This window comes from Coffea arabica, chromosome 3c (genome assembly GCF_036785885.1).
Source record: "Coffea arabica cultivar ET-39 chromosome 3c, Coffea Arabica ET-39 HiFi, whole genome shotgun sequence".
Lineage (NCBI taxonomy): Eukaryota > Viridiplantae > Streptophyta > Magnoliopsida > Gentianales > Rubiaceae > Coffea > Coffea arabica.
The window spans coordinates 1,556,886-1,571,233 of NC_092314.1; the positions used below are offsets into that span (position 1 = coordinate 1,556,886).

Below are 14,348 nucleotides of genomic sequence, written 5' to 3' on the forward strand. Positions count from 1 at the left end.
TATTATACAAACCTCCTCTAAAATTAAGATTTTGATAACAAAATTAGTCCAATTAAAAAAATTAATATTAAAAAAATACTTTAAGAAGAGCGATGAAACTTTTATTTCATAAATACCCCTTATGCATGTATATAAGTTGTATTACTAAAAGAATGAAAATAATTAAAAGTTATAAATAATTAATACACACATTTCACCATTCACGAAATTCACATTCAATAAATTAGACAACACAAATAAGTAACAAAATTATACTAATGATCACAAGATTCGAGAAAACATATTAATCATCTCTTTTGACATGATGTTTGCTATAATTCTTGTGATTTTAAAAAAAAAGACAAATTTTCAAATTCTGCTCTTCTTTTCCTTCCTTTTTCCTTTACTAATATTTGATGATTAAGTAATTGATCGAGCACTAATTAACGGAAATAAATGTTGAAAATTTTTTTAATGATGAACGATGACTTGTAATTACAAAATCCATCAATTGATATATCTAATGGCACTATATTGTGATTGATAAAATTTGACAAAGACCAGAAATCAGTTATACACAATATAAGAAAAAGGGTTTTGGTAGAAGAAAAAATACAGGCAAAAAAAAAAAGTTGTTCATGAGGATATTTTCTTTAAAACTCTTAAAGCTATAACATTTGTCAAATAATTCCGTGGAAGTAAAGGGAAAAGGAAAGGCAAAGTTTGAAAATTTTTCTATTTTAAATCACAAGAATCATAACAAATATCATGTTAAAAGAGATGATCGGTTTGTTTTGCTAAATCTTGTGATCATTAGTGTAATTTTGTTGATTATTTATATTGTCTAATTATTAAATGCGAACTTTTGAGTGGTGAAATTATGTAGTAATTGTTTCTAATTTCTAATTTTTTTATTCTTTTACTAATACAATTTATATACATGCTAAGGACTATTTATGGAATAAAAGTTTTATTTTTTTTCTTTAAAATACTTTTCTAATGTTACTTTTTCTAATTAGATTAATTTTGCTATCAAAACCTTAACTTCAGAGGAGGTTTGTATAACTGTACAAATATTAAGGGAGGCTGATGAAATTATTAGAAACCTCATGCGAGGTTTCTGAAATTATCCCAAAATAAAAAGAAAAAAGCGTGATCTATTTAAGGAGCTCCCGTCGCTCTAAACCCTAACCCTCACGCCGCAGAGCTAAGATTTCCTCCTCAATTGCCCGCCACCGAAATCTGCCGCATTTGGCCAGGTAAATCGGAAGTATTTCCGATTAGAGTAATTTCTGCTCTTTTCCATTGAACGAGTAGTAGTATATGTATGTATAGATTTGTTTGTACATTGTAATTGCTGGTATAAGAGATTTGTAGATGAAGTCTCTGTAGTTTGCGATAATCAAATCCATGATTTTATTGTTGTTTTACTGGTTGACTGTCAGGGAAAAACTTGATAACTAGTCTGCTAATTGTAATCTTGTTGTTTGACTTTTTCTTTTAGTTTTCGCTACGAAAGAATAAATTTTGCCCCCGTAAAAGGAAAATTTAGCTGTTAAATTCATCATTGGATGCGTTTTGCCGAGATGTTTCTGTTTTTCTTTTTCGTTTGAATAGAATTTGTGGCCTGGGAGAATATTGTAATCTCATTGTTGTTGGATGAATGAAGATTTGGGGATTTAGTTTTGGTAGTTTTTTTTTTGAAAATTAAACTCTGGACTTGTTCCGGTGTATTGATAACGAAAGTGTTATGTGTGTTTGTACTCTGTTTTCAATCCAGACCCAGAAATGTGAATTGGCATCAGATACATGAAAAAAGCGATACTGTGTCCCATTAATCTTTTTAATGAAAAACGAGTTAGTGTGTTTTTTCATTTTTATGTGTGAATGTGGATAATTTGTATGATTCATCTCTGCTAATGATTTTGAACTCTAGACACTACCTGTTTGTTTCTAGCACTTACAATTTGAACTTCAAACAGGTTCTTTGACAAACTGTTGCAAAGATGCAGAACGAGGAAGGACAGAACATGGATCTTTACATCCCAAGGAAATGGTAATTGTGCAGATTTGTCTGTTTATATTGCATTAGTTTTGTCTTTTCCATCCCACATTATGGTCTAATCAAAGGTTTTCTGTGGGCTGGGCATTTTCTTATTCATTATGACTTTGTTGGTGTCATGTAATTGCAGTTCCGCTACAAATAGGTTGATCACCTCAAAGGATCATGCCTCTGTTCAGGTCAACGTTGGGCATTTGGATGAGAGGGGCATCTACACTGGCAACTTCTCTACTTTTGCTCTCTGTGGTTTTGTTCGTGCCCAGGTTGGCCTCTTGTTTGTAAATTTTGAACACCATTTATTGTCGAGTACATACCATTGAAACTGACTATCTGCTTTTGTATTTGGGATTTGAAATATGCTGATTCATTTTATTTGGACTTTTTTTCTTCTTCCTGCCATGTTTGTTGATCATTATTTGCCTACCCTATGTGCTTCTCTGATGCAATCCATTTGAGATTTTTAGTGGAGCTTACTGTTGGATTTCAAATTGGTTTTTGCTAGTTTCTCCCGAGACCATAATTGGTGACAAGTATGTGGAATTTTAATGTGTTCATTAACATAACTTTGAAAGGACTGTAAATGATATTTAAGGTTCCTTACTTCCCCTCCTCCCACAGGAAAAAGGTTCTTTATTTATTTTTGTTGGTTTGTTTTGAGAAGGTTGGGGGAAAGAGAGAGAGGGGGGGTGGTATAAGGTAAGATAATGTATGCACTTTATCCCCTGCTTGAAATTGGGAGACAAAGTATTGTAATTCTTGTTGTACTAACCAAATTGGTTTGAAACAGTGGACTATATTTTGTTAAAGAGATTTGTGTGCTACAATATACACACTAAGTGGCAGTTCCAATTATCCTTTTGTCAGTATTTACAGGCTATTTATTACTACTTTCTTTTTAGCCATTTTTCTAAGTTAAGTGCTTAACTTGGCAGTGAAATATATGCATTTCCACAATTTCTCTTCTTTGTTCTTTTTCATTTTCTTTTCTGACAGTTGACATTTGTTGTCGCTTCTCTTCAGGGTGACGCTGACAGTGCCCTTGATCGTCTTTGGCAAAAGAAGAAAGTTGAAGCTCGTCAACAGTAGAATTAGACTATAATGAGATTTTGCATTGATCTAAATTCCTATTTTGTTTAGCAATTGAGTGAATTTTCCGTTTTGGAACTGAGATCTTTTCTGTTGTGTACTATGCCAACTTTGGCCCTAGCTTGAAAATTTTAAGGCTATATCTTGAATGACATATTCAGCTGGTGAACCTTCAGTCATGGTGTTAAGGTTCTGGCAAATGTTTTGCATGAGAGCAGCTCTGCCATGGTCAATAGGCAAATGAATGATAACTGTGTGAAACAGATGTCAAATTTCTATTTGTAGTCAAACCTACAAGCGCATGTCTAGAAATAGGTTGACCGAAACATGCATTCCTAAATGCACCTCATACTATTTGTAACTACTATGGTGCACTGTTAGTACTAGTGCACCACCCGCCTGAACCCCTCAGTTCTCTCTCAAAATCGATTAGGTTGCAACACATTCGAGCAACGAGCTGTCTCCTATGAATTGGTAAATTTAGATGGTAAGTGCTATAATTAATACTTTAAGGTGCAAATAGCAAAATGATAATGGTTGAAAGATGCAAATTGCATTTGACAGAAATAATTGGAAGCTGTAAGTGCGCTTAGGGCGAAATTGCAAAATTGATGCCGCAAGGAACGTTGCTGTAGCTTCAGCCTGCAAATCCGATATTGCAGTATCTTAAGAAGGTTCAAAGTACAAATTGGGTGGAGGTCTGATTTTATCACATAGCGTGTAGAAAGGAATTGGGTTTATCAAAGTTTTCCTCATTTATTAAAACAAATCAAACTTGAAACATCATTTCCCTCGCTCGGCTCAACTAAACAACAGATAGAAACTCCGAAATCATCAGCAAAAACTGGGTAAAAAGAACAAAAAAGCCAAGTTAATACTCCTGTGGAAATCCAACAAGCAACAATTGTTCAAGTAGTCTGTCGTAGAAGAAACCCTGCTCAAGCTTTTATTGTAAAGTTGAAGTTGGAACATGTGGTTTGCTGGAACAAGAGTGTTGAGCTGAAACCCAGCACGGACCTTGCCAAATCAAATTGCAGTAGATTATCCTCAATCTGGTGCACCCCTGTCACAATTGAAGTCCTAGGTTCCACACCTCCATCTACAAATCCAAGACACAGTACGTCCTCCTTCACTGGAACCATTGAGTTTACACCAAACATCCTCCAAAATACCGTTTTGCTTTGCAACACAAAATCTATGGTTGGAACTGGAGGACCAACTCTTGTGCTAGGTAAATTGCTCGAGTTGAAGCATGCTCCAAAAGGTGGCACTGCCTTCACTCTGGGAACTCCAGCAAAAGCTTTAACAAAAGCTTTAGTAAAAGCGTTGTAGATGGACGTCTCTAGTTTAGTGTAAGGATCAACAGTACTAATCTTTGTACCGCCATTTCCTTCCTTGATGGTTAACAGCGTCGAATTTATCGACACAGGTTTTCCATTGATTTTGATGGATTTCACCCCAATGAAGTACTCCGCAGAAGGCTCCCCTTCAAAAGAAGTACCGCCAGTTCTGACAGGGTTGATGAAAAGAGGGGTGTAAGTGAGTGATTTGGAAATATCTTTACCAGGGAGAAAATTGTAGGGGCTATCGCCGAAGAATATAACCCCACTGGAGCCTGGACAGATAGCAAACTTTCTTTTGATGCTGAAGGCACTGGCTAATTGAGAAGGAAGTCCAACTTTTCCCCTTCCAAGTCCAGCAATCCCCTTAACTCCATTAGCTAGACCTTCCAGGAGAGATGTAGAGCCGCAGGCGAAGAGCGCTTTAGAGGATGAAACAATTTGTCCCGGGTTCGATCCATCAGTAGATTGCAAAGAAACAACATCTTGTGCAAGCTCCCCAATCGTGCTACTTTGGGTTACCGCGTTGTACGGGAAGAGTAAACAAGTGTTATTGTTGCACCCCGGTTTAGGACCATTGAAGCAGTCCCAACAAGAATGAAAATCTGCAAGTGAACATTGAGCTGAGCCGCAATGCGCGGGCTTATAGGATGAACTAACATATCCCTGATCGCAATCCACCCACAACGACCGGCCACCAAGATCTACAGTTAGTTTCACTGGGACTGAGGGGGTTCCTCGGCTGATATGAGTTATGTACTGGCCGGTGGAGGCATCCTTGGCTAGTGGAAGAACAAGCGCATGCGGTTTTGAAGGGCTTGTTTTGGCTGTGGAGGAAGTGATTAGGAAGAACAAAACACAGATGGAAATTACAGAAGAGAGCAATCCCATTGTACGTGATGAAAAGTAGTTGTTTGATGGAAGGTTGGGCTGTTGTATCAGGGCTTTTTATAGATGAATGATGCCTTAGAAGTTTGGTTATTTTAAGGTTACCTGAGATGAGAATTTGAGAAGTTCATGTGATTAATAAGCATGTCTAATAATGGTGGATGAATGATTAAATATGCAAATTTTTGCACGAGGGCATGTACATGTGATGGATGCTTCAGAGGCCGAGCATGGATACTTTACAACTTACTCGTCAACTTTGACAACGCATGGGTGAAATTTGAGCATGGTCAGTTTAGTTCTAAAGTCTTTCTTTATATTGGATTAAGCCGCTAACCATGCTATAATTTATATTAGCTCGTACACCAAAAGTATATTTGAACGTGTAGAAAGCATTGTTGAATGAAATTTATGTAGTGATAGTTCAAACATCCATTGTCTCCAAATGTTTGAAATTATCATTATTTTAACTCTTTGTGAATGTAGAATTTATGATGATGACATTATTTATGGGCTCTATCCTAGTGTATGTAGCCGGCAAGGTTTTCGCAACGGATCTTCTGTCCCACACCCTGTGCCACTCTCTGTCCCATTTTTTATTATATTGCTATTTCTCATTCATAAACATCATGTTTTAATTCTTTTTTGCTTCCTTAAGATCCAATAACTATTAATTAAGTAATACACAAAATTTAACAAACTCAAAAAATCAAAATGCATAAAAAATGAGATTTTTTATGAATTTTCTGCTGTATTTTTTAATTTTCTTTATATATTGCTTTTTTGAAGCTGTTATATTTATTTTTTACTTAATTAATAGTTATTGGATCTTAAGGGAGCAAAAAAGAATTAAAACATGTTATTTATGTAGGAAAAATAACAATATAATAAAAAGTGGGACAGAAAGTGGTACAGAGTAGAGTATGGGATAGAAGATCTATTGCGCAAAGTTTTGGTGGATTCGCTGTTTTTAGTACGTGGTAGGAAAGTTATGGTATATTCGACTTTCATGGGAATGTTTTTGTTAGGGGAAAGGTTGTTGACAATTTTTAAAGATGAAATGATTTCAAGAGAGCTGTCACTTTTCTTGATAAGAGTTTTTTATTAGTGTAAAAAATTATTGTTGCCATCAAAAAACATGTGAATACTATTATAGAAGTCAATTATTGTCCGGGATACATTGCTAGAGTGTATAAATTTTGTGAGGCCCCAAGTAATTAGTTTTTTTACCTCAAGGATAGAAACCCACACACACACACTTACACTCAGTAGACGCAGAGAGCATCGAGAAACCGGTCCAACAGAGCAATCTAAGGGGGATCCACAGAGAAATCCTATCCAGCCAATTGGTGACAGGAAGGGCTCCCCATGGACCTTAAATCCAGAATAAAAACCCCACGATCTTTCGATGTGGGCCCCAAGTAATTAGTTGGGTGTAGCAAATTATGTTGTCATGTTACATAGTTGAGGGAATATTTAGTAATGCAAACAACAATTTAAAAAATGGGATTACTTTTTTTAAGAAATGGCAATGCGGGCATCCGCCCTGCGAAGGGAAGTAATGGGGTGGGGGTGGGGACGAGGGGAATTTTTCTTACTCTGTTTTAAATGGAGCAGGGAGCGGGGGACGATAACCACGCCCCATCCCCCACTTCAATTTATTAGTATAAATAAATGTAATATATTATATAATCTAATAATAATAAATTTAGAATATTTGTTAATTAAACATAACTTTTTTCTATTTCTATTCAAATTTCTAATTGATATTTGGCACAAGCATATTACGTATTTTATGAATATTTTTGAATGTTATTTATACAATCCAATTGAGTTTATTAATTTTCTTGGTGTTTTATTTCAACACTTTTCTTACAGCTCTGTATTTTATTTTATTCTTTGCATTTAGTCTAGATTTATTGAATAAAGGCTTCTAGAAAAAGAAAAAAAAGCAAATTATCACCTGCGAGAGAAGTAGAGCGGGGCGGAGGTGGAGGGAGTTTTTGGGCAACAGAGCGGCGGGCGGCGACGCACTCCGTTGTCATCCCATCCCTACTTTTCTTGGCTTCCTCCCTCAGGCTAAATTGAGAACTCAACCCACGGATAAAAGCCCAATTTGTGGCGCCTAAATTGAGATTGAAACTCAGCCCTGTTTCTGTAGCTTTGCGTCTAACAAAGGCCCAGCAAAATTATTTCTCAGCAGATTCATTTCTTAGTGGAATTTCTCTAGCTTTACTGTCTCATAATATATTCAGCATAATGGTTGGTTGATATACAAATTACATTATCCTGAATTGAAGGTCGATATATTTCACTTGCAATTTTTATGAAAACTTTCATTCTAAATTTAGTCTACCAATGGAAATTTGTCACGTATTATGTGTTTGTAAAATGATATTTACGGTCCTCAATAATCCTTTGGCACTCCATTTTCCTTTATATAATGAAATGTTAAGAGTGTAGCACCAGGAACAATTATTGGCATGCAAACATTACTCATTTTTTACTACTTCATTAAAAAATCGTTTATGCAGAAATATTGCACTTGTACCCAAGTACTACGTGTTATTGTATACGTGACTGCAAACAAATTGGCATCTTTTTTTTCCCAACTTGAATTCGAGCTTGATTTGATTTGATTTGAGTTCGAGTTCGAGTTCGAATTTGGTGGCATTTTAGGTCAATTGACCTTAAATGATATAAATTACTATTTTATGTAATTTTAACCACGCTAAATTGAGAAAATACAAAATATTTCAACTTGCAAGGATCTAATTTAGACAGAACCATATTGGCCCAAGTACAAATTTCTAACGTTTAGAATGCTCAATTGAACTATTTACAAAATTCAAGCACTTACATAAAAAAAAATTTGCTTTATTTGACCATAGAAAAGCCTTTGATTGAGTAGTTTTTGAAGAATATTCAAATTTGCACATATATAAAGATGCAAGATGCGAGAGGCCAATCGAAGGAACCCTCCAACTTAGGGATGGTAACGGGGCGGGGTTGGGGCGGAGGACCCCTTCCCCATCCCCCATCCCCCGCCCCGTTGCCTATTAGTTCCCCCCGTCCCCCGTCTCCCGCTTCTCCCGCCTTGCCCCGCCCTCGCCCCGCTTCCCCCGCGGTGCCTCCGCGGGGTTAATAAAATTTTATTATAATTAAATTTTAATAAATAATCAATTACTAAAATATCAACACATCACCAAATTATTATTCATTGTAATTTTACAATTGAAACTCATAAAAACAATCAAACAGAAGTTATTTGAATACAATCCAATATGATGAAATAAATATAACTAAAATAGTCAAGTTTTCACTTTTAGTACAAATGCAATCACTAATTCATTATTGTGTTTGTGCTTTTTTTTTGAGAAAAAAAATGTTATTATATTAAGTGTAATTAGAAATTTAGTATAAATGTATTAGTAAATTTAGTATAACTAATTAATAAATTCTATTAGCAGACGTGTATAATTATTCATATAATTGATAATATCAATTATATTACATAAACTAATATACATTATATAATACATCTAACTAATAATATCATTATCATAAGTTTATAACTAATTAACTTACATATTATATATAATTATATATATATTTATATATATATCCGCTCCCCATTGCCATCCCTACTCCAACTTCCTAGTCACTCGCCAAACAACACAAAGGGAAGATAACAAAAGCCGGGCAAAAATAGCAACATGTGTTGTGATCTTGGAATTTATAGCACCATCTCCGTAGCCTCTAAAATCTAACTTTATTCTTTTTCTATTATATCTCTAAATTTGTGGCATATTTACCCCAATGCTTTATGGATAATTCCTCCGTCCCACTTTGATAGTCCTGTTTCTTTTTTCACACAGTTTAAGAAAAAATAGTTAACTTTATTGGAAAAGTAAATTTAGATTACTATTTTCCTAAAATACTCTCATATTAAATATGGTACAACTTTATGGGAACTTGAATTGATGGTAAAAAAAGAATCAACTCTCATTAAATGGGATAGGTTTATAGTAACAACTACTCCCTCCCTCTTTTTATAACTGACGTTTAAGGTTTTACACACTAATTAAGAAAAGTTTTTCAATGCTTAAATTTGTACACTACTTTCCTTTTGTACCCTCATTAATTGTCTAATTCACCCATATTTTCTCTCACTAGAGTACTAAATGGTGCTGTTTTATTAGGCTAAAAGCAATGCATGGGAGTGTATTAATACCAGAGAGATAAAAGGGTAAAATTGTGAAAAAGTAATTAATGCTGTATGGGGATAATAAGATGACAGATAAAAGTATACTAGAGCAAATTTCTTAAACGTCAGTTATACAAAAAGGGAGGGAGTACTTATATTGAATAAAGGTATTTTAGGAAAATTAAAATACAACTACATTCTTCAACTGGAAAGTGGACTACAATTTGGGACAGATAAAAAAGGAATACAGGACTATCAAAGTGGGACGGAAGGAGTATTGTGTTCTCAAAATCTCAAGTGATAAGCTAGTGCATGTGAGTTTACAACTCTTTCAAGTTTACAACTCTCAAAATCTTTAACTTCTATTTGGCTGGTCTCATCCGTCGCCGATATCTTTTATCTTTCCTAGCTGCTTTTGTCTGCTTCAACACTCGGAGTATTTATAACCATTAATGGGATGGACACAATAATGTAGGCAAAGATATATATATATATATATATATGAAATTGACCGCCAATTGCTTCTATTGGAATATTGTGATCATATCTCTACAATATATAGATACTTTATGATTTCAATCTATTCTTTCAATGGAAGGTTCACAAGTTTTAATCTTGAGACGAATCCAAGTGGACAATTTACTGAAGCAGAGGAGGAAGGAATGAAGGTGAAATTGAGCAGCATAAAATTTCTGCTGTTAATAGGCTCAGGCCTCACTGTTATATGACTTTTAACTCAGAGAAGGACTTCCTCATTTATTCATCAAAATAAATGACAGATTACTTTCGTGAACTGAAGGGCGACATAACTTATTTACAACAAACAAGTTATGAAAAAGAAATATAAAACACACATGCAATGGCATTGAGAAGTTTTCAGTGGAAGAAGCCCTCTTCAAGCTTTTGATGTGAAGTTGAAGTTGGAGCACGTGGTTTGCTGGAACAAGAGAGTTGAGCTAAAACCAAGCCTGGACCTTGCCAAATCAAACTGCAGTAGATTATCCACAATCTGGTGCAGTCCAATCACGATTGAAGTCCTGGGATTCAAACCTCCATCCACAAATCCCAGGCACAACACATCCTCCTTGACCTGCACCATTGAGTTTGCACCAAAAATCCTCCAAAACACGCTCTGACTTTGCAAGACCAAGTCAATGGTAGGAGCTGGAGGACCAACTCTGGTGCTGCCCAACTTACTGGAATTGAAGCACACCTCAAAAGGTGCTACTGGTGCCACTCTAGGCACCCCTGAAAATGCTTTAGCAAATGCACTAGTAAAAGCCTTATAAATTGATCTTTCCATCACGGTATAGGGATTTACAGTACTGATCTTGGTTCCACCGTTCCCATCTTTGTCAAAAATCTTCAACAATGTCGAATTTATTGCCACCGGTTTTCCGTTGACCTCAATGGATTTCACCCCAATAAAATACTCCACTGATTTCTCCCCTTGGAAGAAAGACCCCGCAGTGCTAACCGGATTGATGAAGAGCGGGGTGTAAATGAGCGATTTGGAAACATCTTTACCTGGGAGAAAATTGTACGGGCTCTCACCAAAGAATATGACGCCCTTGGAGCCCAAACAGATTGCAAACTTTCTTGGAAAACTGAAGGCACTGGCTAACTGCGAAGGAAGTCCAATAGGGCCTCTTCCCAATCCAGCCATTCCCACGACTCCTTTGGCAAGACCCTCAAGAAGAAAGGTAGGGCCACAAGTGAATGCAACTCTCGGGGCAGAGACAATGCGGCCAGGATTTGATCCATCGGTGGATTGCAAAGATACAACATCTTGTGCAAGTTCACCGCTAGTGGACGTGCGAATGAAGGGGTTGTATGGGAAGAGTCCACAAGTGTTGTTGTTGCACCCTGGTCTGGGGCTGCCGTTGCATTGGCCACATGCCTTAGAATTGGCAAGGTTGCATACCGCTGACCGGCACCTGGCTGGCCTATAAGATGAGCTGATGTAGTTTCGGTCGCAATCCACCCACAAGAATTGGCCTCCCAGGTCCACGGTTAGTCTTATTGCGACAAGCGGTGTTCTTTGGCTGAGCTGAGTGATGTATTGACCGGTCGCTGAGTCTTTGGTTAGTGGAAGGACAAGAGCACGGGGTCTAAACGAGGTTGTCTGAGCTATGGAGGGAGAGATCAGGAGGAAGAAGAGACAGAGAGGAAATATGGAAAGATATGCCATGGTACTGATGCAAGGGAATAAAGGAAGTATGGGGTTGATTACTTGCTGTGTAAGAAGAAATGGATTGTTGCATCTTTATTTATAGGTGAAGAGACTCCACCAGTTTTAGTCCTTAAAAAGATGTACTCCACCAGTTATTTAATCCGGTCAATTATGGATGAATCAGCCACGAAGCTTTCCTTTTAGCCCTTCAAACTAAACTTTGAAAAAAAAAAAAAAAAAAAAGCGTCTTATTCGAGTCCCTCAAACTCAAAGAAAGAAATGATCTTCTTGTTTTCTTTTGTTCCGTTCAATCTTTTGAGATATTGAACATTGTGCAACCGAGATTGTGTTAATTTGACCATTTGCACATTATTGATTGGAAATGCATTATTCAAACTATATATATACATTCTACAAGCAGCAAGCTGAATTGAGAAGGAGATATGGTACTTTGACTTGCAAGGATCTGATTTACACATACTTATAAGCCGAAATACAAGTTTAATTTACCACATTTAAAATGCAAAAAGTTATGATTAAGCAGGTTTCGTGGAATATGCAAAGTTGCATATGAAGATAAAGTTGTGGATGATGCTCCAGAGGTCTTGACTAGGACCTGGGAACCTTCCAACTCACTTTAATCCACTAGGGAATGTGTTAAAAATTAGAATCCAATGGGCTGAAGTTTGACTTCGAATTTCCATGCGTGATCTTTTACTTCTACTTTGCTGATCTGATCTGTCACACGGAATTTAACCGGCGTTCATTGGATACTGTTAGAAAATTTAATAAGTATTTCATTTTATAATTCCAATTACCTCGAAAATGCAAAAAGCAAGAGTTCAGTCAAAATTTGGAAAGATTACTGCTATGATTTGAACAATGATAAGCATATAAAGTACTTCCTGTCGGCATTCACTTGTTCTTCTCTCTAAGTAATCGACGGGTGGGCAAAATTATCCGCTAAATACGAAAATTCGTCATATTCGATACGAAAATTAGAATATTCGATTTTTATTATTTGATTGGGTCAAAAGAGGGTCGAGTACCCACTAAGATGCAAGGCGGGTTAGGATCATATAATTAAAAAATTCGCGGGTACCCGATCCGCCCCCGCATATATATATTTTTTATTTTTATTTTTATACACACAATATAAAATAATAATTTAGAACTAAATAAGTAATTTTATTGAACAAATTACATTACAAATACTCCCTCCGTCCCGTTTTGTTAGTCTTGATTTTTTTTTCACATAGATTAAGAAAGTGTAATTAATTTGGTTGGAAACATAAATTTAGATTAATAATTTCCTAAAATACCCTTATGCTAATCAATGCAGTCAATGTATTCAATGTATTGGAAAAGTTCAATGTATTCAATGTAGTGGGTTAGTATTTAATAACAATGTATTAATAACAAGATATTTAATAAGGGTATTTTAGACAATTTAAAAGATTACTACATTTCTTAATGGGAAAGTGGACTACAATTTGGGATGGACGAAAAAGGAAAACAAGACTAACAAAGTGGGACGGAGGGAGTATGAGATATTATAGTTTATTTACAAGATTCATTTGTAAAGGTTATGATCTTATATTTTATAGAAAAAAGTTTAATTAACGCGAAACATATATATTAAAAATTGTACTACTTATTTCAAACTTTTTATTGATTTTGAACTCTTATAATTTTTTTCCTTTATCTTATGTTATCTTCACATTCTTGTTCCTTAGTGGGAAACCTTTTTTTAGAAAAAAATTTATTAAATCTCGTAGTGCTAAAAACCGATCGATAGAGTACCTCGCTAGCCTTTTTGGAGTGTTGCCCCTCGTTGATTGGAAGGGAGAAGCCTTTTCTCTTAGGCACTAGATGAATATGTAAAATATAAAATTAAATTTGTATAAATCATTTTTTTTTAAAAAATAAAATGATAAATGAGGCGAGGCGGGTATTCACTGACCCGACCCTATCTTAGCGAGTATCTTATAATTGGGTACCCACTGAAATGCGGGACAGGTAAGGGTCAGAAAATGACTGACCTACAAGGTGCGGGTTGGATCGGTCAAATGATGAATAGGCGGGTATCCGACCCGCGCCCACCCCTACTAATCGAGGTTTGCATAATAATGCTCCAATAATTAAAGAAGGTAAGTCGTACGCTCCATCACTAGTGAGATTACAGTATGGTGAGTAAATACTCAATAATTAGGAGAAAGTGTGTGTGTGTGATTTTTTTTTTAGGATTAAAAATAAAAAGCCTCATGTGGTATACCTAATACACAAAAAAATCTCCTGTGATTTCAAAACATATAAAACGGCACCTCATGTTTTGAACTAAATTATAAACTAACAAAATTCGTTAAAATTAACGAAAATGACGGTCTCGACTGTTAAACTTATCGGATTCCGTTAAATTTACCGGATTTCGTTAAATTTAACGAATTCTGTTAGTTTATAATTTAGTTCAAAAAATGAGGTATCGTTTTGTATGTTTTGAAATGACATAGGAATTTTTTATGTATTAGATATACAACAGGGGTTTTTTTATGTTTTTAACTCTTTTTTTTATTATAACGATAACATTTATATGATTTAACCTATTCTATTTTA

General features: G+C 35.5%; 3 protein-coding genes across 3 annotated transcripts; 1 reads left to right on the forward strand and 2 right to left on the reverse strand.

Moving 5' to 3' along the window:
* Window positions 1-1,099: 1,099 nt before the first annotated feature.
* On the forward strand, window positions 1,100-3,302 carry LOC113733973 (small ribosomal subunit protein eS21y). Its single transcript, XM_027260229.2, has 4 exons — window positions 1,100-1,238; window positions 1,962-2,035; window positions 2,172-2,304; window positions 3,062-3,302. The coding sequence occupies exons 2-4, from the start codon at window positions 1,986-1,988 to the stop codon at window positions 3,125-3,127; spliced, it is 249 nt and encodes an 82-aa protein (XP_027116030.1). The 5' UTR covers window positions 1,100-1,238; window positions 1,962-1,985; the 3' UTR covers window positions 3,128-3,302.
* Window positions 3,303-3,941: 639 nt separating this feature from the next.
* On the reverse strand, window positions 3,942-5,396 carry LOC113733768 (probable aspartic proteinase GIP2). Its single transcript, XM_027259947.2, has one exon. The coding sequence runs from the start codon at window positions 5,356-5,358 to the stop codon at window positions 4,066-4,068; it is 1,293 nt and encodes a 430-aa protein (XP_027115748.1). The 5' UTR covers window positions 5,359-5,396; the 3' UTR covers window positions 3,942-4,065.
* Window positions 5,397-10,282: 4,886 nt separating this feature from the next.
* On the reverse strand, window positions 10,283-11,825 carry LOC113733974 (probable aspartic proteinase GIP2). The gene has a single exon (XM_027260230.2). The coding sequence runs from the start codon at window positions 11,751-11,753 to the stop codon at window positions 10,458-10,460; it is 1,296 nt and encodes a 431-aa protein (XP_027116031.2). The 5' UTR covers window positions 11,754-11,825; the 3' UTR covers window positions 10,283-10,457.
* Window positions 11,826-14,348: the final 2,523 nt, after the last annotated feature.